General features: G+C 39.5%; 1 protein-coding gene across 2 annotated transcripts; it reads right to left on the reverse strand.

Annotated features, from left to right (window-relative positions):
* Window positions 1–4,044: 4,044 nt before the first annotated feature.
* Window positions 4,045–19,779, reverse strand: LOC5565270 (RING-box protein 1A). Of its 2 annotated transcripts, XM_001649547.2 has the most exons (5): window positions 19,638–19,778; window positions 19,435–19,556; window positions 19,344–19,371; window positions 19,038–19,159; window positions 4,045–4,299 (listed from the first exon to the last, which is right to left on the reverse strand). In XM_001649547.2, the coding sequence occupies exons 2-5, from the start codon at window positions 19,513–19,515 to the stop codon at window positions 4,201–4,203; spliced, it is 330 nt and encodes a 109-aa protein (XP_001649597.1). In that variant the 5' UTR covers window positions 19,516–19,556; window positions 19,638–19,778; the 3' UTR covers window positions 4,045–4,200. The 2 variants fall into 2 exon arrangements, with proteins under 2 accessions (XP_001649597.1, XP_021701744.1); XM_021846052.1 differs by having other exon boundaries at window positions 19,344–19,556; window positions 19,638–19,779.
* Between the last annotated feature and the right edge of the window lie 645 nt (window positions 19,780–20,424).

Here is a 20,424-nt window from a genome sequence, read left to right on the forward strand (position 1 = left end):
CAAATCATTCTGCGCTGAGCTCGCTGCGTTCCACGGCTTCATACCAACCGAATCCAAAGCTTACAGGATTGCTGTTCAACATTCTTGCCACATGCCAGATCCAACGTATTATTCTAGCTTTGGGTACCTTCTGGATAATGGGTTCACAGTAAGGTTGGGCGAACTCGTGATCCATTCTTAGCGCCACACATCGTTCTACACGACACCGAAGATCGTGCGGCCCGCGTAGATCTTGAAGATTCTTCTTATATCTGACCCTTTCACTGATCTAGAAACTCTAGAACTTGATATTTGAACATTTCAATGCTGATTATTTAAACTTTAGATTCATACATTTTGTTTTGAGATATTTTATTTTGTAGATGCTTTATCCATACAAATTTCCTTAATTTCCTAAATGGTGGAAAATGTTCTTTGTATTGAAAAATACTAAATTTTATGACGATCAAATATGTCTGAGGAATCTCGCCAATAAAAGTATATGGACAAAACTGAGTTTATATAAAGTTCCAACAAAAGTTTTCGCTAAAAATATTAAGGCCAATCGCTATCTTATTAAATCATAAGTTGGATTTGAACACTTGAGCATGAATGTTATACATGAGAATGAGATTATATTCAATATTACGCTGATCCAGAGGCAGATTCTCAGATAAATTTTGCGGACAACTTAGGCAGTATATTCACAAAGAGCAATTTTGTCACAGAACCCTAGTAGGATTTCACAGAATGATAGTAATGGATATTAGTATGCGAAATTGGCCTAAGCTATCCTTAATGATTTTTTTTACAGATTTTTTTTGTAAGACAGAATTCTCCAGATTCTAGATCTGTATTTTATAAAAAATTAAGAGTGGTTCTGAGGAATATTAGGGAATTTTTTTACAGAATCCTGGGTCTGGGTTTTCAAACAATACTAGATGAGGTTCCGGTAGAATCTTACAATTTCTGATAGAATTCTAAGAAGGATTTTTATAAAATCCTTAGGAACATTCTCACAGAATGGTGAAGAATTTCTAAAAGAATCCTGGGCTTGATTTAGGCGTAACTAATGATCCTTTATAATACGGTAGACACAACATGGGGCCCAGATAGCCGTAGCGGTAAACGCGCAGCTATTCAGCAAGACCAAGCTGAGGGTCGTGGGTTCGAATCCCACCGGTCGAGGATCTTTTCGGATTGGAAATTTTCTCGACTTCCCAGGGCATAAGAGTATCTTCGTACCTGCCACACGATATACACATGCAACAATGGTCATTGGCACAGTAAGCTCTCAGTTAATAACTGTGGAAGTGCTCATAAGAACACTAAGCTGAGAAGCAGGCTCTGTCCCAGTGGGGACGTTAATGCCAGAAAGAAGAAGAACAAGGAGGGCTATTCCCACGTGTAAACAAAGGTTTTCAATCAAAACATGTGTCGTCATTCCTATCGTCAAGCATGAGGCTTACAGTATAGTAAAAGAGGGCAAGCCTTGCTTTCTTTTGCACTCGTTCGAGTTTGCGATAGGAATGACGTCACTGCCAAATGTAATTTTTCGAAGTATAATACCTTGCTTTTTACCGTGCTTTATAAGAGAGATTTGCGGAAGCTGACATTCCTGTCAAAGCGTGAGCCAAACGAACATGCGATCCAAAGCAACCAATAGTTCGGATTGTACTTAAGCAGTGAACTCCGTAGTTCACTTTTGGTATAAATCTAGTTTCAGTGAAACTTTCTCGCTGATTAAGAGTTCACTGCGGACAATTAATAAACTTGATTCTCAGAAGAGTAACTCATAACCTCATCAACAACTTGAAAGTTCAAAACAAGGTCGAATTGAACTTATTTGGTACTTGAAGGTAAAAATCAAACTTAAACGAACTTCATATGAACTGCAAAGTCCGGTTAATTACTTAAAAAGCTAGCTGATTAAGCCAAAACATGCCCTTTTATCCGAACTTTTGGTTGCTTGGGATATGTTTGTTTTGAACTTTTCTTGAGCAGTATTGTAATCCGCTTGAAATTATTTCGGTGAATTTTGTTTTGCATAGAGCAAAATATATGAAATATTATCCTTTTTTGAATTTTTGTCAATGCGATATTTAGTTGTTATTTTTTTCTGCTGTTTATTTGTTTGAAAATGTAGCTCAAAAATCTATTACGAAACAAAATACACTTTTTAGAATGAAGAAGTCATGTACGTGTTACCATATTATTCTCGACGCTAAGCAAACTCAGCACTGCTGGTATGTGGCTTTGGATCGGCACATGCGAACTGTTTGTTTGGGAAGTTGATAACGGTATTGTGGTTTTCTACCACAAGGCATGGCGGCAGAGTTTTTTCAATTGGGTCCTAAAATTTTTAATGAATTCTCGTTTTTATTCAATAATACGAAAGAGCATGTTCTTGCAACTACTTTAGCAAGTTTTCCCGCTCAAATAACGGCTATATCATGTTTTAACTTCAATTTTAAAAATGGTTCCAAATATCAACCTTGACACTTGTGATCTTGTTTGACATTCACTTTTTCGACAAAAATGCTACAGAGCATATAGTTTTAACACTGGGGTTGTTCCTATCTGACATTTCGGAAGGGACACGGAAAACAAAATATACCCAAAATTCGAGTTAAAACCAAGGGGTGTGACAAAATCTCAAAATTCATAAAAAAAATGTTTTTTGTACTTTAACCAATGAAAATCATTTAAAAATTGAATAAACATGTGTTTCTGCCCTAAACTTAAGCGTTTGGTAATAAAATTGAGACAGGGCTTTAGGACCCTATTTGCATTCGCACTATACGGACACCATTTGGCACGCCTGGAAAAAAGTGCTTCCAAACTAGTTTTTGGATTGAAATCACCTCTCCGTACTGCTGCAAATGTTTTGTGATGACATCGTCCGACATATCGAGGATCCTCACCGTGGTGGTGGGCCCATCCACGTAAACGAGAATGTAGTACGTCACTCCCTAATGCACAAAACAGTATTATAAATTGTGTTGTTTGTGCATCCGTGGAGCTACACTGGCATCAATCATTTCATTATACACGCACTTGTTAAGATTAAGGCTAAGTAGCCCGTCATTCGTTTTGGCAACAATGATGACTTTTCTGCTTGCACTACAAAGTGATAAAACTCAGCCTTGATAGTTTATATTGACTTGGAAAAGCATGACTGTAAACGCTAACATGCATAAAGTGTGCTGATACTTTTTAAGTTGTGTTAGTGCAAAACCAACTGATTTTCTTTGATTCAAATTCGTGAGATGAATAAGCAACAATCATCGACGACGCGTGCAAATTTCAATGACGGCCTACTTCACCTTAAGAGCATTCAATCTTAACGATCAACGCTCCGTCATCGTAATCATCGTCATCAACGAAACTTGAAAAGCAGTTTTTCTGTTCAAAACTAAAAATTATTCGATGAAAATGTGTTCACTGTGTTTTGGTTGGGGAACAGAATACAGTGAACACATTTTCCTGTAAATTTTCTTGATTTTGAACGAAAAAACTGCTTTTTGAAAATTCCGAAATCAATGACGGATCCTGCCCCCTTAACCTTCTCCAATGTAAGATTGTCAGTACAGGATTCACGATTGTCAGTACAGGATTCGCGAGAACTTTGCTACGAGAAATACGTGTGTCGCGCACGAAGAGCTGTTGTCGACAGCTTCTGATGGCTCGCATTTCATGCGGGTATACAGGTCTGCCACTTTTTCAAATGTTTGTCCAAAATGTCTATTAGACATTGTCTATATCATCCGCAAAGCAAACAAATTTACTGGATCTGTTGAAAATTGTACCCGGATTTTTAATTGCGGCGCTCCGCTATATTGAACAGAAGATACTCAATACTTACTACTTACAATAAACTACAAGTTATTAGTTTGGTAGTTGAACTGCTAGGCGCTGTCCGTCTGTGTATTTACTTTGAGTTTTCATGAGCATGAGCATGAGCATGGTTGACCGCCCGCAGTTGCTACTCTGTTATTGTCATAACGGAATAGAAGTTTAATAAGGTGTTTATTGAATTTCGGACATCTGAGCACCACTGAAAGATTTTTCTTGAAGCAAGTAAAAAAGTTTAATTTCCATGACTTGAATAATCAAAAGTATTTGATGCAGTGGGGATTTAAATTATATAACTGACTGATTCGCATAGAAAATGTTTTCTTGGGCTGGATCGCTACAGATCTGTCGAGGCATTGCCGGTGTCTAGTGTCCATACTTTTGGAATTCCCATTCCCTGTTATCCAACGGGCAGACTTGTCGTGTTTTCAGCCAACGGGAGATGCAGTGGAAATGGAATGCGTGCTGTTGAAAAGAACAAAAAAGGTTAATAATTAGTGATTAGCTATGTTAAATATTCCTTGACTAGTTAGATATTCTATTATGTTTAGGCACTTCCCAACGTTTTTTTTTCGAAAGAATACTCCAAAGAAATCAAATGCATTTCCCCTCAAAATAATCTCAGGATTTCGGTAGAGATTCCTCCAAGAAATCTTAGAAGTATTCTTTTTTTAAGTACTTATCTATTCCTTTATCTAATAGCAATTCCTCAAAGTATTTGATCAAAATTATTGCTCTGGTGTTACTTCAAGAATTGTTTCAATAATTTTAGCAAATACTGCTCCATGGACTTTATTTGGATGAATCCACTCAGTTCAATAATTTTGACACTCGAGCGAGGCACCCTGGACATCGGGTAACTTTTCAGGGTACTTGATTAGCACCTTGCTTAAACTGCGCGCAAATAGCCATACTCTGACATCTCCGTTTTCCTTAACGATGGTAACAAGGGTATTCACATAGGTCGTTGCACTTCGGCAAATCCGGGAGAAAAGAATATGATACTGTTTCTGGTTGAAACGTGTGTCATATTCCACCAACATTTCATGCCAGTACTCGCTCTGATCCAAAAACATATCCTCAAACTCCTTCTGTAGCTTTTTCCAGGCCTTCCTTTCTTCTTCTGTTAGTATTTGTATTTTTTTGTATTTGTATTTGTATTTAAAATAATAAATCTGACAAATAAGTCTTAATGAACAAAAACTTAAACATAACATACACTTAACACATATTACTGAACTACAGATCGTATTCTATTAGCCAGAGGCGTCGCGTCCACATGTGCAACATGTGCACTGCACAGGTGGGAGCTCGTTCATCCTAGCCACCTACAATATGTACTATTTTTAAAGTACAATTCAATAATTTTCTTAATAAAATTAAATTTATTTATTTTCAATTATCTCTCATTGATAGCTTGCAACGGAATTTCCATCTAGCAAAATATCTGTTGTTAAATTTTTGCTATGCAAATAAAATGATAATGCTGTTTCGACGCACGATCTGGGACCTAAGTTTTCGCGCTCATCGCGATGCATGCTACGCAACACTTTGCTACACTTCGTTGCTGTGACGTTGAAAACCAACGCGTGCACTCTCATCGGGAAACGCGCTGCCTTGTATCGTACACGCAGTTCTGTCTATGCGGTAGAAAGCATTTTGAACTGCAAATGCGAGTGTGTAAGTAGCCAAAGCGTAAACTCTGGCCGGTGCACAGTCTTGCTACATCAATCAACTCGATCAGTGCAAGCGTGCGGATGAGAGAGATAAGAGAAAAATCAATCTACGGGAGAGATATATTTCGCTTGCTCTTTTTTTACCCTAGCGCCTTCAGCATTACCACGCTTGGGGTATGAAAGCAGGTTAGGTGCGATTTTTCCGATTTTTCAGGCGGCTGTCGATAAGAAGTTTTTTCAAGCTTGGCACTCAGTACTCGCGCTGCTATTTTCTGTACAGTACTGGTTAAAAACCTCGCTTTTAACATACAGTATTAGCGCGGTGGTAATTGCAAGCGATAGTCAATCAGATGACAACCTGAAAATTAACTCAAGAGCGGTTGTACCATCATCGCCAGCATCTTGACGCTTGTGGTGTGTTTTAAAAGCGAGCATGTTTCACGATGCGTACGCTAATAAAAATGCGCATTTGCATCTAATCGTGTAGGTGTCTTCGAGGGACTTATTCTTCGCACATCAAAGAATTAGTGCTCTGAAGGCACTAACATGATTTGAAGCTATCCCGCACTTTTATTCACACTTTCGCAGTCCAGTGGTCAAAGAAATACCCAAGAATCCATCATACCTAAACCTAAAATTATTTTCATACTCAATTTAACAATTTTACCATAATGATGACTAATCGTTAAAGTTGAGTTGATAAATTAAACTAAACAACTCGATTAGTCTTAAATATTTTGAATCAACTGAAAGATCAGAAGAAAATTGTATTCGAAAACAACGGTCAGTGACCACTGGTTTATTTACTTAAAAAATGGTTTGAACCCAAGGTACCTAATAATGACAAACATAAAATGACACTAAATTATAAGTGCACAGGTTGATAATTAGACCACGCGACGCCTCTGCTATTAGCAAAACGCCTCGTCGGTTCATCGAACTCGGAAAACTCTTCAACAGCTGAGAATGCTCGGATGCACACTGAGATGGGTTTGTTGTATCCAAATGGATCCGACGGAAACTTGATTGGAGCAGTGTTGTACTCCGGAGAACTCGGTTAGGAACACGAAATTCTAGCAAACTAAGCAGTTCTGTAGCGTCGACTTCGCTATAAGCAACGATTTCTGTCCCTTTCTTCGTCGATCCAATGTTTCTAGTCCCAGGAGACGGCATCTATCCGGATACGGATGCAGGTTATCGGGGTCCCTCCATGACAAGTTCCTTAGTACCAAACGAATAAACCTCTTTTGAATCCGTTCAATTCTAAGGCACCACGTGAGTTGATGATGCCAAACGACGGATGCATTTTTCAAGATAGGGCATATCAGGGAACAATACAATGATTTCCAGCAGTGCGGGTCTGAAAAATCCTTGGCAACCTTGGAAATAAAGCCCAGCTGACGCGTTGCTTTTGAGATGATTGCAGAACGATGCAGCTCGAACGACATTTTCTCATCAAGCTGAACCCCTAAGTCAGTCACATGATCAACTCTGTTGAGAATGTTCCCATCAATTTCGTAGTGAAAAACACTTGGATGCATCTTGCGGTGAAAAGTGATCACCTGGCATTTCCCCACGCTAATAATTAGCTTGTTTCTGCGGCACCAATCGGCAAACAGTGTTAACGAGTTCTGAAGACACATACAATCATTTTCAGTCCGTACTACAATGTACAGTCTTAGATCATTTGCATAAATCAGCTTCAATCCTTTGCCGAGAACCAAGGCAGCATCGTTGAAGAAAATAATAAATAGCAACGGTCCAAGGTTGCTGCCTTGTGGGACATCCGACTTGTTCGAAAAGGGTAATGATACACATTAGACTGGCCCTTAAACAAAAAAGTTGTAAAACTCAACGGGGCACCCTCTAGATATGAGCCTTAGGGTTAGAAAAACGCTCTCTCAAAATTTCAACTCAATTGGTTGCTCCACCAGCTGGCGCATTCGATTTGAAGTTTGTATGGGATATTCGTCTCTAATATATTGAAAGTTGATCCTATGTCACTGTTTCGTTCCGTATACTAATTGTTCGCGTTCAAATAAGTCCAGAATGTGAAATACACTAGTTGGTACCCTAATGATTATAATTGCAGAAGGTTGTATAAGGATTTAATCTCATTTTCATTACTCTTTCGTTTGTTGAAAGTTAGGCTTAGATCAGCGCTTCCGTACAGTCACTTATATGCATGCGCCATGTGCCTCAGCTTGCCCAGCGTCATAGGTGGCTATGATGCTCTTAGTGGCTACCTCCAAGCTATGTTGAAGAAATACAAGCAGCATTGCATGATATACTTCATATGGTTAAAACACCAACTTTATTAATTTTGATCATGGTACAATCTTCTACAATATTCTTCGCTATTACATAAAGTAGTGTTTTTGACATTCTGGGTCTAATTGCACGCGATCATCAATTTTCCTGAACCAAACAGTAGATGATGTGTTGATGCTCATGTGTTTGAGCTGAAAATCTCATATTAACTTCAATTCAAATGCGCCAGCTTATGGAACGACCAAATGAACTAAATTTTTCAGAAAAGCTTTCTCAACCCCAAGAAATAATCCTGGGGGGTGCCCCATGGAATCATACAACTTTATTTTTCTCCCATACTGAGCTGGGCCAGTCTAATACACATCCATCGATTTTTACTCGCAGCTCTCGTCCCGTAAGGTACGACTCCATCCAAGAAACTAAATGCGTAGATACTCCGAGGCGGGACAGTTTATGCAAAAGTATTCGGTGGTCAATCTTGTCGAACGCAAATTTTAAGTCGGTATAAATTACGTCAACTTGTGCCTTTTCTTCCATGCTCTTCATGCATTTCGACGTAAAAGTCAACTGCCGTTATACGCATAATTGTCCCATGTTACTTTTTGTGCATTTTGACTTTTTGTCATCAAACAGTTTATTTTTATGTATAGTTTTAGAAAACACCCAACAAAAATTAACTTTGTTCGGAAACTCAATGAAAAGCAAGCCAAGTCTTTTTGTCCCATTGTTGAATTTCTACGCATAACTGTCCCACTACTGTATTTCTACGCATAACTGTCACACTATACAATTCGCTGCGTTGAACTCGAGCAAAATATTCAGTAAGCAGTTTTTAATTAGCTGGTGTTTGGGAAAATCGTTTTGAACATCTTTTTATGTTGGTTTTACATCCCATGTGGAACACAACCCGTTTTATGTGTTTGAATTATCGGGATGCATTCATCATTCATGCGAGCCTGACGTCAAATTTGATTGAAATTTTCAATATCAAAATATTATTTCCTATCCGTTTTTCAATGAATTTCAGTTGAATTTTCAGGATCAATCACAAAATTCTTCTAGTTTTTGGAACCGCGGTCATCGATTAGAAATTTATCGTTATTTTGGATTCATCACGGGAAGTACTGAAATAATCCCACTTGAAGAATCAGTAACCTCTTTAATTTCGAGTGGCTGGCTTGCGACAAACCAACTTCATGATTTAGCAAACGAAGTCTAAATAAAAATAGTTTGACCGACATTGGATGACTTGGTCTCTCATGCTGGGTTGTTCCCAGGGTTGCCACATATACAGATTTATCTGTATTTTACAAATTTTCTCGAATATTTTGTGACCAAGAATCTGTATATACAGATTACAGATTTTTTGTGAAAATACAGATATACAGATTCTGTATACAGAATTTGGCCAAAATTATACAGATTTTTAGGAAAAATTGAAATTTGTATTTTTGAAAACTCTCAAATTTAACCTTTGATGTGACAATTCCGCAATGTAGTTACAAATGATTAGTATTATCATGATTTTTCTGCATAATTTTGGATTCTATCTCAATTTTTAAGCATACAGATATAAAATACAGATATTTTGTTCTAGGATACAGAAATACAGATAATTGAAGGAAAAAATCCAGATTTAAATGTGGCAACCCTGGTTGTTCCGAATACCGGTTCACTGATGGAAGTGGCCATTATATTGGCGAATCTGAAACCTGGCTTTCGACATATCAATGTCAAAGGTGGATCAAATCAAGTCTTAAGGTGGTTCAAATGTATTTGAATGACTTGACCACATGCCAGATTGTTCCGAATTCCCGGTTCCCTGGGGGGAAATGGCCACTAAACTGTCGGTTCTGAAACCTACTTGGCAACATTAAACTTCATGAATTCCCAAATCAAGGCTAAAGAAGTGTAACTCAAAGGTTCTTAGATGACTTGATAACATGCCAGGTTGTTTTGGATACCCTGTTCCCCAGGGAAAGTGGCTATTATATTGGCGGTTCTGAGACTTGCGACATATCAAACATGATGAATTTGCAAATCAAGTCAAAAGAAGAATAGTTCAAGAGGTTTTAAATGACCTGACCAAATACTGGGTTATTACGGATAACTGGTTCTTCGGTGCAAGTGGCAAATATATTGGCGGTTCTTAAACTTAATTTGCGATGTATCAAATACCTTGATTTTGCAAACCAAGTCCAAAGAAATGTCCAATCGTGTGATGATTTGTATCGGGAATTTTGAGTTAAATATTAATTCCGCAGAATAACCTTGAATTTGCAGATGAGTTTCTGTCAAGCCTGTAGCTGGAAGAGTCGGTATAGGAATTTATTACATCTTATAAACTCTCTTACTTAAGGGGCCCACATGGCCGTAGCGGTAAAGACGCAGCTATTCAGCAAGACCAAGCTGAGGGTCGTGGGTTCGAATCCCACCGGTCGAGGATCTTTTCGGGTTGGAAATTTTCTCGACTTCCCAGGGCATAGGGTATCTTTGTATCTGCCACACGATATACACATGCAAAAATGGTCATTAGCATAGTAAGCTCTCAGTTAATAACTGTGGAAGTGCTCATAGAACACTAAGCTGAGAAGCAGGCTCTGTCCCAGCGGGGACGTAACGCCAGAAAGAAGAAGAAGAAACTCTCTAACTTACACATCCACTCTTTCTATCACTAACTCATACATTTTCTCATTATCACACATACAGAAAACTTTGCTTCCCATCCCATACTATAAAATCCTATTTCTTCACTTCCCCACACGTGGCTCCTTTTGGCACATGTCACTTGAGCCTTCATTAGATGCCTTAACATAGTCCTGAGGTTATACGTCCTCTATATTCGGTACAATATATACGTAAGAACGGTCATCTACAGCAGTATGCTTAGCACATAATTGGTCACTACTTTCAGTGGGACTGTTATGCGTAGAAATTGACCAAAAACCTCGTATTTCTAGGCATAACAGTCCCACTTTGAATTTCGTAGCTAAATTTACTTTATTCCCATAATCCAAACTCTTGACTCTAATGAACACACTATTCTTTATACTATTGTAATGATTTTAATTTAATTTACCACACACCTGGTCAATACGAGGCCTAAATGTGTTAAAATCTTTAAACTCGTTTTTCTCGATTGCATATTTTGGAACATGGGAGAGTTATGCGTATAACGGCAGTCAACAAGTTCGTAGTAACCGATCGGCTAGGCATGAATCCGTGTTGGTCAACGGAGATGTAGCATTTTGTTGTTTCGAAGATAATTCCACACATTATTATTTCGAACAGTTTCGAAACAGCTGACAGACTTGTAATACCCCGATAGTTTTTAACATCATGGCAATCACCGCGTTTGAAGACGGGTGTTATGAACGATTGTTTCCAGATGCGTGGGAATTTTGATTGCTGGAATGACTGATTGACGATATCGCACAATGGTTGTACCTTAGATTGTGAGCTTCCAAAAGTCAAGGAAACCTGTCACTGGAAAACCAACACATTCGGAGGGCGTCAAAATTCAAGTAACCGCAATTAAAAATTCTATGATTTTTCCGAAGATTTCAAATTTTAAAAAGTAGAATTCCTAAATATAGGTGTATGTAGGTGAACTGCTTTGAATTTTTTGTTTTAATATCCTTTTTCATAGTGAACAGCATGAAGTAAATATTATTTTGACCAAAATAAGTACATCTGACCGTTGTGCACTACCCAAGAATTGAATAAAGAAGTCAAAGAAGGCTAGGAAACATTCCAGCAGTCAGTGAGCTGTATCCTCTCTCTCTCAGGTTGAACAAATGCAGAAATACAACGACAAATAATAATTGCCGGTAATCCATCAGGACCAGGAACATACAATCGTTTTAGCTTCTTCGCGGCCAATAAGACCATATCGGGATTTCGGGTATATGCACCAAGATCAACAACATCTGCAGGGACATCTCGAGTTGCGTCAGCTACTTCCTGCATTAATGCGGTGATTGCTGCAATATGCTGCATATATATATATATATATATATATATATATATATATATATATATATATATATATATATATATATATATATATATATATATATATATATATATATATATATATATATATATAAGAAAAAATCTTTGTTTGTTCTCAACTATTGCCATATTGGTACACACTTAAATTATTTCACCGACCTCAGTAAAATTTTTCGCCGAGAACCCAACAGCTGAGAGCTCGGTACATTTTAACGCCGAATCTCGGTACTTATTTTACCGAGATTTCGGCAATCCGAATTTTTTGCCGAGATCTCGGCGAACATTACCGAGATTCGGTAAACGTTTACCGAGAACTCGGTAAAAGTTTTACCGAGAATCGTCAAATTATTACCGAGATATCAGCTGTTGGGTTCTCGGCGAAACCGTTTAAGTGTGTAGGGGGAGATCCTCTATGCCCGGACACTTTTTGTTTTACCGTACATTTTTGTACAGTATAAAAAAATCACATTATTTTAAGTAAAAACTCACATTAGAACAAAAATAAACCTTTACAATAATTATTCATTTTTATGCTGGATTACATTATATACCAAAAATTGTGTGCACTGATATGTGTCCTCTATGGCCACTATGATTTTCACCATCAAAGTTTACACCAAACTCACAGAAAAGCTGAGGGGTGCTTCGTATGTCAGCACATGCCTTGTGGGTTCAATCCTTGCATAATGTACAGCGTATGAAGCCTATTAGCGAGATCATAGGTCAGTTCCATAAACTTCTTCTTGATCAGCACCATAGATCAATTCGCCATGTCACCGTCTGTCTGTTGCATAAGCGGTTGCTCGTATTCAGATGAAAATGTCCTCGGAAATTCAACGCGTTTATAGTTCTTCACAATTTCTTTGTCAGCTCGAAGGCTGAAGTGCGCTCTTAGGTACAGTAAACTCTCCCTTACTCTAGTTAGAGAACCATAGTAAAATTTGTTGTTCATGGCTACCTCAATGATCCCTTGACTCATGTTCAGGATTTTGGAAAACGTGACTTGCCCCCACTATAAATCATCCACCTATGCTTTTTGTGAATTTACCACCATTTTGTTTTTCTTTGCATCAGATCATAATAAAAAAGCTCAACGAGAGAAGTGGACATGTTTTAGTTTTTCGCATTGAAACCATTTGTCCATTGGTCTTCTCGTTTACGGACATTTTGGTCCTTACCCGAACCGGATTGTTACGGAAAATCGTCGGAAAAGTTCCGCGAACAATTTTTCAAAGCTTTCGCCGAAAACAAACGGTTCCGCGAGTGAATTGGATTCCTACCGCGCATCCATAAGCTTCGAAAAATAAGTGACATAACCCCGTTTTGCTGATTCCATAAGGGAATCACACTCGCGTCGACTTTCGAGAAAGTTCGACCTTGTTGCAGAGTTAGAAGAAAGCGTCGCTTCCTTGAAGGCCAACCGAAGAAACCCAGTGTTCAGGAGCTGGTAGAAAGAGACGGGCGAACTATGTGAAAATCCAGTTGAAGCTGGTAGTGCAAGTGTGGAATTGGTTACCACAAACCATTATCGACTGAGCCGAAGATAATGGGACAATAGTGCAGTGATATAGCCCAAAAAAGAATGTCAGATAACGAAGATACGGATTTGGAGGATACGGGTGCTAGTGGCACTACACGAAAAGTCGTGCATTCTCCAATAGCAGCACAAAAAGAAAAGTGGTTACAAAAACAGCAGTCACAGCTTTCTTATAAGAACATGGAAGGATTTATGGCTAGACGACAAGCAGTAGCAGGGAAGCTGGAACGTATATCAGGCTTGCTGCAACAAGAACAGCATTCTACAGTGCATCACCTAGATACGTTGCTCAAGCGAGTGGATTCGTGCTACGACGAGTTCAATTTGATCCAAAATGATGTTTACACTTAGTTCCCTGATAAACGTGAAGAGCAAGAAGAATTTTTCATCGAGTTTGAATCCATTTACGAAAATATTCGTGTGCAAATCTGCAGTAAGATGGAAAACTTACGTTTAGGGCGAGATGTAACACAAATATCAAGTCATCCTCCAGTCGTTGAGCAACAGCCAGGATTACCTCACGTGCCGCTCCCCACGTTTGATGGCACATACGAGCGATGGTTCCGGTTTAAGGGGACACGGGAGACCGTGTTATTTTCCCTATCTTCCGTCTCACTCTAACAATAATCATCAAAACTTTATGGAAGCAAATCTCGAGTTTTAGTGAACCGATGAAGCTGAAAATTTATCGAGTTGTGCACTACATATACAGAATCATAGTGATACATTTTCGCATCGATATATGGAGTGGTTCTTGGGATTTGCTTCTTGAAATGGATAGGGTGATTATGATGACGTCCCGTGCGGCCTTAAGGGGACACGGGAGACCGTGTTATTTTCCCTATCTTTTGTCTCACTCTAACAATTATCATCAAAACTTTGCCGAAGCAAATCTCGAGTTTTAGTGAACCGATGAAGCTGAAAATTTAATCGATTGTGCACCACATATATAGAATATAGTGATAAATTTTTCACATCCCTATATTGAGTGGTATTTGAGATCTGCTTCTTCAAATGGATAGGATGATTATAATGACGTCCCGTGCGGCCTTAAGCAATTGTTTCTGGACCTTATGGGAAAATATCCGTCATTATCGAGTGCGCCGAAGTTGCATTATCTGACCCAATCGTTGAAAGGAAAGGCGGAAAATATGTTCAGTGACCAAGTACTCAACGAAAATAATTTTGATGCAGCGTGGAACCAGCTGGTGCCACGATTTGAGAACAAGCGCACGATTGTCGACATTCACGTCAACGGACTCCTGAATCTCAAGAAAGTTACCAAGGAGAGTTCAGTCGAACTTCGTCAGCTGGTGGAGGAATGAAGCCGTCATGTAGAAGCACTCGAGTTCCAGGATCAAAAAATGCTGGGTATGTCGGAACAACTAATCGTGTCGCTAGTCACATCGAAGCTGGATATGTCTACACACAGTATGTGGGAAAACAGTCTTCCACCGAAGAGCCTACCATCTTACAACGCAACAATAGACTTTTTACGTAATCGTTGTTTCGTCTTGGAGAGATGCGAGGCCAACAGCTCGACCAAAGTTCAAGGCACTACCTCCGACCCCCAAATCGCCATATCCGAGCTCCAAGCCACCGCTCAAGGTATATACAGCTCAACATGTATCAGAAGAAGTCTGCGTTGTTTGCAGTGACCAGCACAACGTTAACAAATGTAACGTGATGAAACAGAAGTCATTACCTGAACGATTGACGACGGTAAAGGAGAAGCAACTGTGTTTTAACTGTCTGAAGCTAGGACACAGGGTCGCACAATGTAAATCACGGATGTGTACGGTAAGCGGCTGCGGGAAGAAGCATCACACGTTGCTTCATGCGGAGGTACTAATCATTGAGAAGCCTATTGTCGTTAATTCTACTAGTGGAAAAGAGCAAAGGAAAGAAGAAGCCTCGACCCCCTCTGGTCTGTCTATCGTATGCAGCAACATCTCGTCACAGCAGATCAACAAGGAAGTCATATTGTCAATGGCACTAGTCAGTGTGAAGCTCGGATGGATAGTATGTGGATCACTTGATGCTGTTCGACGACCGACATTAGTAGCGGCTACTTGTCAGGAAGCAGAAGGGAAACTCGACGCTCTGGTTAAACGATTTTGGGATCAAGAAGAGTTATTGGACGCGATCACTGTAACCACAGAAAGCCAAAAGTGTATCCAGCATTTCACAGCGACACATCGCCGCGAGAATGGTCGTTTTGTTGTACGCTTGCCTTTCCGTAGCACCGTTAGTGAATTAGGTAATTCGCAAGCCCTTGCCGAGAGACGCTTTCTTCATACTGAAAGGAAACTGGTGCAAAATCCTGAATTGAGAGCACAGTACATTGCTTTTATCAATGAATACCGCAGCCTAGGACACTGTGTAATCGTTAATCCTAGCGATGAAAGTGGATTCTATCTTCCTCATCATGCCATTGTCAAGCCTTCCAGTTCGACCACAAAATTACGCGTTGTTTTCGATGCATCGGCGCGATCGGAATCTGGATATTCTTTGAACGATGTATTAGTTTCTGGCCCCGTCGTTCAGGACATCGTACTACGTTTCCGGAGACATAAGTATGTGTTCACTTCGGATATAAAAAAAATGTATCGCCAAGTGCGCGTCGATGACCGGGATACGGTGTACCAAAGAATCATATGGCGTGAAGATCCTCGAGATGACCTGCAAACTTTGGAATTAAAAACTGTAACGTATGGGATGTCATGCGCTCCCTTTTGCGCCACAGCATGTCTCCAGCAGTTGGCTCAAGACAAGAAGAAAAAAGTCCTCTAGCTGCGCCGGTAGTGAAGGAAGCGACCTATATAGATGACGTCCTTGCTGGTTCCGATAATATTCGAGAAGCTTTGGAGTGTCAAGCACAACTAATAGCTCTTCTACAGCGCGGTGGTTTTGAACTACACAAGTGGTGTGCCAATGATTTACGTCTCCTTGAGCACATCCCTGAAGAAGACAGAGAGATACAAGCGCGGATCGATGACCACAGCTTTAATGGCGTCGTCAAAACCCTTGGTCTGTTTTGGGATCCATCGAAAGATGTTTTCCTGTTCCACATGCAACCGGATGAAGATAATCTACAATACCATACAAAACGAACTGTATTGTCAGCTACTGCAAGAATCTTCGATCCGCTCGGCTTGCTAAGCCCGGTTATAGTAGTGCTGAAGATATTTTGTCAAGAGCTATGGGCACAAGGTTTGGGATGGGATGAGCCTCTTCCCATTCCTATGGAGAAACAATGGAAGCAATTGAAAATTGATCTTCATCATATCAATGATCTTGAAATCCCTCGTCGTGTTGTAACCGACCAGGCGACGTCAACAGAAATTCATGGATTTTCAGATGCTAGCCAAAAAGCTTTTGCTGCTTGCGTCTTCATGCGGAGTTTAAACAAGGATGGCACTGCAGAAATGAAACTACTGGGCAGCAAAACACGGGTTGCACCGTTGCCTAAGAAACCTGGAAACGAAAAGTCTGGCAAACCGTTTACCATTCCTCGAGCAGAACTGTGTGGTGCGTTGCTATTAGCCAGATTAGTAACAACTGTGCTTGACAATATGAACGTTGAAGTCGAATCTGTTGTTCTCTGGTGTGATTCGCAAATTGTACTTTGCTGGCTTAATAAGTCTCCAAGCAGTTTGGAAATATTTGTCGGTACCAGAGTACATGAAATTCAACAATTGACGAAGCAATTCCAGTGGAGATACATCAACACTAAATTCAATCCTGCTGATCAAGCTTCTCGTGGGATCACAACTGCAGAATTAGCGAATTCTGGACTCTGGTGGTCTGGACCATCTATGTTGCACGAAGTAAGTTACACGTACGAGGAAATCGAGGACCATGAATTTACGAGTGCAGAATTGGAACTCCGGCCAGCGCATTCTAACGTTGCAGTGAAGAAGGTTCAGTGGGATATGCTCTCAAAATTTAGCGACTTCAAGAAGCTTCAGCGAGTGTTTGCTTGGGCGATTAGATTTGCAAAGAACTGTCGCATCCGGGATAAGGACAAACGCATTATCGGACCACTGAAAATTTCGGAGCTACGAGCTGCAACTAAATGGATCATTGCTGAAGTACAGAGTTTCATCCCTCACACGCTGGCAGCATCTCCAAAAACTAAAGCAGGATTTCTGGGCAAGGTGGTCTGCAGAATACCTTTGCGAACTGCAACTTCGAGGAAAGTGGTTCAAGGGAAAGCTGACGTTGAAGCCCGGTATGCTGGTGGTCATGCGTGAGGATAATATGCCTCCACAACAGTGGAAGCTCGGACGTATTTCTAAGCTTCATCCAGGATCAGATCACATAACCCGGGTGGTGACGATCAAGACATCCAACGGAGAGTTCACTCGTGGCATCAGCAAAATTGCAATTCTTCCTATGGAGTGTGAGGATATTCCCAACACCCAATATTGACAGGGATGGTCAACGCGGAGAGAATGTTCAGGATTTTGGAAAACGTGACTTGCCCCCACTATAAATCACCCACCTATGCTTTTTGTGAATTTACCACCATTTTGTTTTTCTTTGCATCAGATCATAATAAAAAAGCTCAACGAGAGAAGTGGACATGTTTTAGTTTTTCGCATTGAAACCGACTCCATTGGTCTTCTCATTTACGGACAACTCACATATATGCAGTGTTTTAGTATTCTGTAAGACGATAGCTCCCTAACTCGATGATCCCTTCATTATCGAATTATGGACAGATGACTGTACATCATATCTTGTGGCTGCTTCTCGTCCGCTCATTTGCCTTGAAAGCATCATGTTTACAGCACTTTATAAGGCCTCCAAGGACCGAAAGTTTTGTTGTTTATGCTTTATTTTTGTTGCTGTTTGTTTTTTGTACCCTACATTTATGAAAAAGCGAATTATAAATTAGATCCCAGTTATTAGGTTAACATTTTTTGTCCGGTCATAGAGGACTTGCAATGGTTTACAAAAAAGGTTGCTTTTCTTTGGAATTCTACATTTTTCAATAAATTTCGCATTGTGATTGATGCAAAACATACTGAAGTCAACGTACGGAGACAATTCAGCTTAAATTATAAGAAACATTTGTGGCTACACTTTTATGACATTTTACCGTTTCACATTTTTTGGTAGATTTTATAAGAGTGAAAATTTTAACAAACATGAAAACGTCATAGTTTGTATACACTGCAAAAATGTGTTTTGATATAATCATGGAATACTAAAATCTTAATATCATTATTTGTTTTTGAAAAATTCAAACTGTCCGGGCATAGAGGCTATCCGGCCATAGAGGACTTCCCCCTACTGTAGCCAAAATTGGAATTTCTACCCTAAAAAAAAATTAAAAACTTTGACATTGACACCATCGTTTCCTGGAAAATGAAATCTTAAGCCCAGGGGAAAGGATTCTCAAGGAATCTGTGAAAAAAATCTTGAAGAAATAATCACGCAAAAGTCTCTGAAGGTTTGCACCAAGAATCAGTGCAAGGAGAAACAAGAGAAAGGTGACTTTAGAAAGCATTGGTAAACGGGACTTTCAATCAAAAGTAGAACCTTTCCAAAGACTGACCAGTCTCTAAAAAGAGACCCTTGGAGTACATATAAAAATAATCCTATAAAATATGCATTGCGATTGATTTTGAATACAGAAATTTTCCGTGGAGCTCTGAATTGGCCCAATAGGCGAGATTTTAAGAGATGATACTTACGTTACAAACACCCCAGGCTACAGTGCATTCTTCGCTAGTGGCAGATGCTTGATTTGCCTGGCATTCGATGCAAAGATCCATAATGTGATTGCGGCAAATGGCGCAGTTGTCGACCACGATATCTGAGAAGAACATAAATTCAATTAATGATTAATTGATCACGTAAATCTGTAAATTTAAATATCAAGTAACAATGGAAGCTTCGTAAATATTATGCTAACTTAGGTAAGCCAAATCAGGAAATCAAGCGAGGTTACATCTACAAGGTCAACCCCGAAAACAATCATGCAATAGGTTCAAACTTACCCCAGGCCCACAGAGCTACGGCGTTCCACTGAAAATTATGAAATATACAATTATTTTTCCAGAATATCAAACTTTCAACTATTTTCCATACCTTTTTCACTTCGAATCGCTTCCGCTCTCCGCGACTGCTGCTGGATGTTGGCTGCTCGAACTCTTCCTCATCGATCTCCATTGTTGCAGCTTTTTCACACCGAATTTAGACAAACGAAAACGCTGTCGGCGGAAAATATTACAAATGAACAATGGAATTATGACTATTAAAAAAGGTTCGCAAAGATGACGATGCTTTCTTACCTTCCTTTTGTTTGTAAGCCGCACCACAGAACGCAGATGGAGTCCGGAGAAGATGACCGAAAGACGACGATGCAAGCGCCCGTTCTACGAAAAACGAGAAAAACGTCAAATATTAGGGATCACTCGAACCATCTGTCCGGCCAAACGCCAAATTTTAACGAAGCTCAAAGGGGCACAGCTCTATTCAATTTCGACGAAGGTTGCCACGCTTAAGGTGAAACCGAGTCCAATACTGACATACCCTATTCGCTCCCAAAACCTCAATTTGACCGCTGGGGTGTGCTGCACGCAAACAAATTTTGTTGTATAATCTACCGAATCCATGGTAGAATTAAGAACTGCACCAACAATTTTCAACCGACTACAAAAATCTGTTAAGTTTACTATAATCTGGTTAACATCACTGTGCAGTGCAGTAAATTTGACTATGTCCATAGTAGCATCCACTACAAAGCATTGTATTTCAATCCGTGACACCCACCGTACAACACAGTGTGGTCAAAAGTATGATGCTAAACTTCTCAAATCAAGAATGTTTCTAGTCAAAAATACTACAACTCTGGTTAAATCAACAGAAGAAATTTTCTTGTGTAGTGATGTTGACTATGTTTTGGTAGAGTTAACAGATTAATGTAGTCGGTTGAAAATCGTTGGTGCAGTTCTTAATTTTACCATGGATTCAGTAGTATCTACAATAAAGTTCATTTCAGTGTACTGTCGTCATGATATTGTGCATTCAGATTAACTTCAGACCGAAGTTTATAAGATAAATGAAATATCACCGAAA

The sequence above is a fragment of the Aedes aegypti genome, chromosome 1 (genome assembly GCF_002204515.2).
Source record: "Aedes aegypti strain LVP_AGWG chromosome 1, AaegL5.0 Primary Assembly, whole genome shotgun sequence".
In the NCBI taxonomy this organism is placed as follows: domain Eukaryota; kingdom Metazoa; phylum Arthropoda; class Insecta; order Diptera; family Culicidae; genus Aedes; species Aedes aegypti.

Coding starts and splice junctions, on each gene's coding strand:
- LOC5565270 (XM_021846052.1), bottom strand. CDS start 19,515: ATGGAGATCGATGAGGAAGAGTTCGAGCAGCCAACATCCAGCAGCAGT. Junction 19,160..19,343: donor CGTAGCTCTGTGGGCCTGGG/GTAAGTTTGAAC, acceptor TGTTCTTCTCAG/ATATCGTGGTCGACAACTGC. Junction 4,300..19,037: donor TAGCCTGGGGTGTTTGTAAC/GTAAGTATCATC, acceptor TCTTTTCAACAG/CACGCATTCCATTTCCACTG.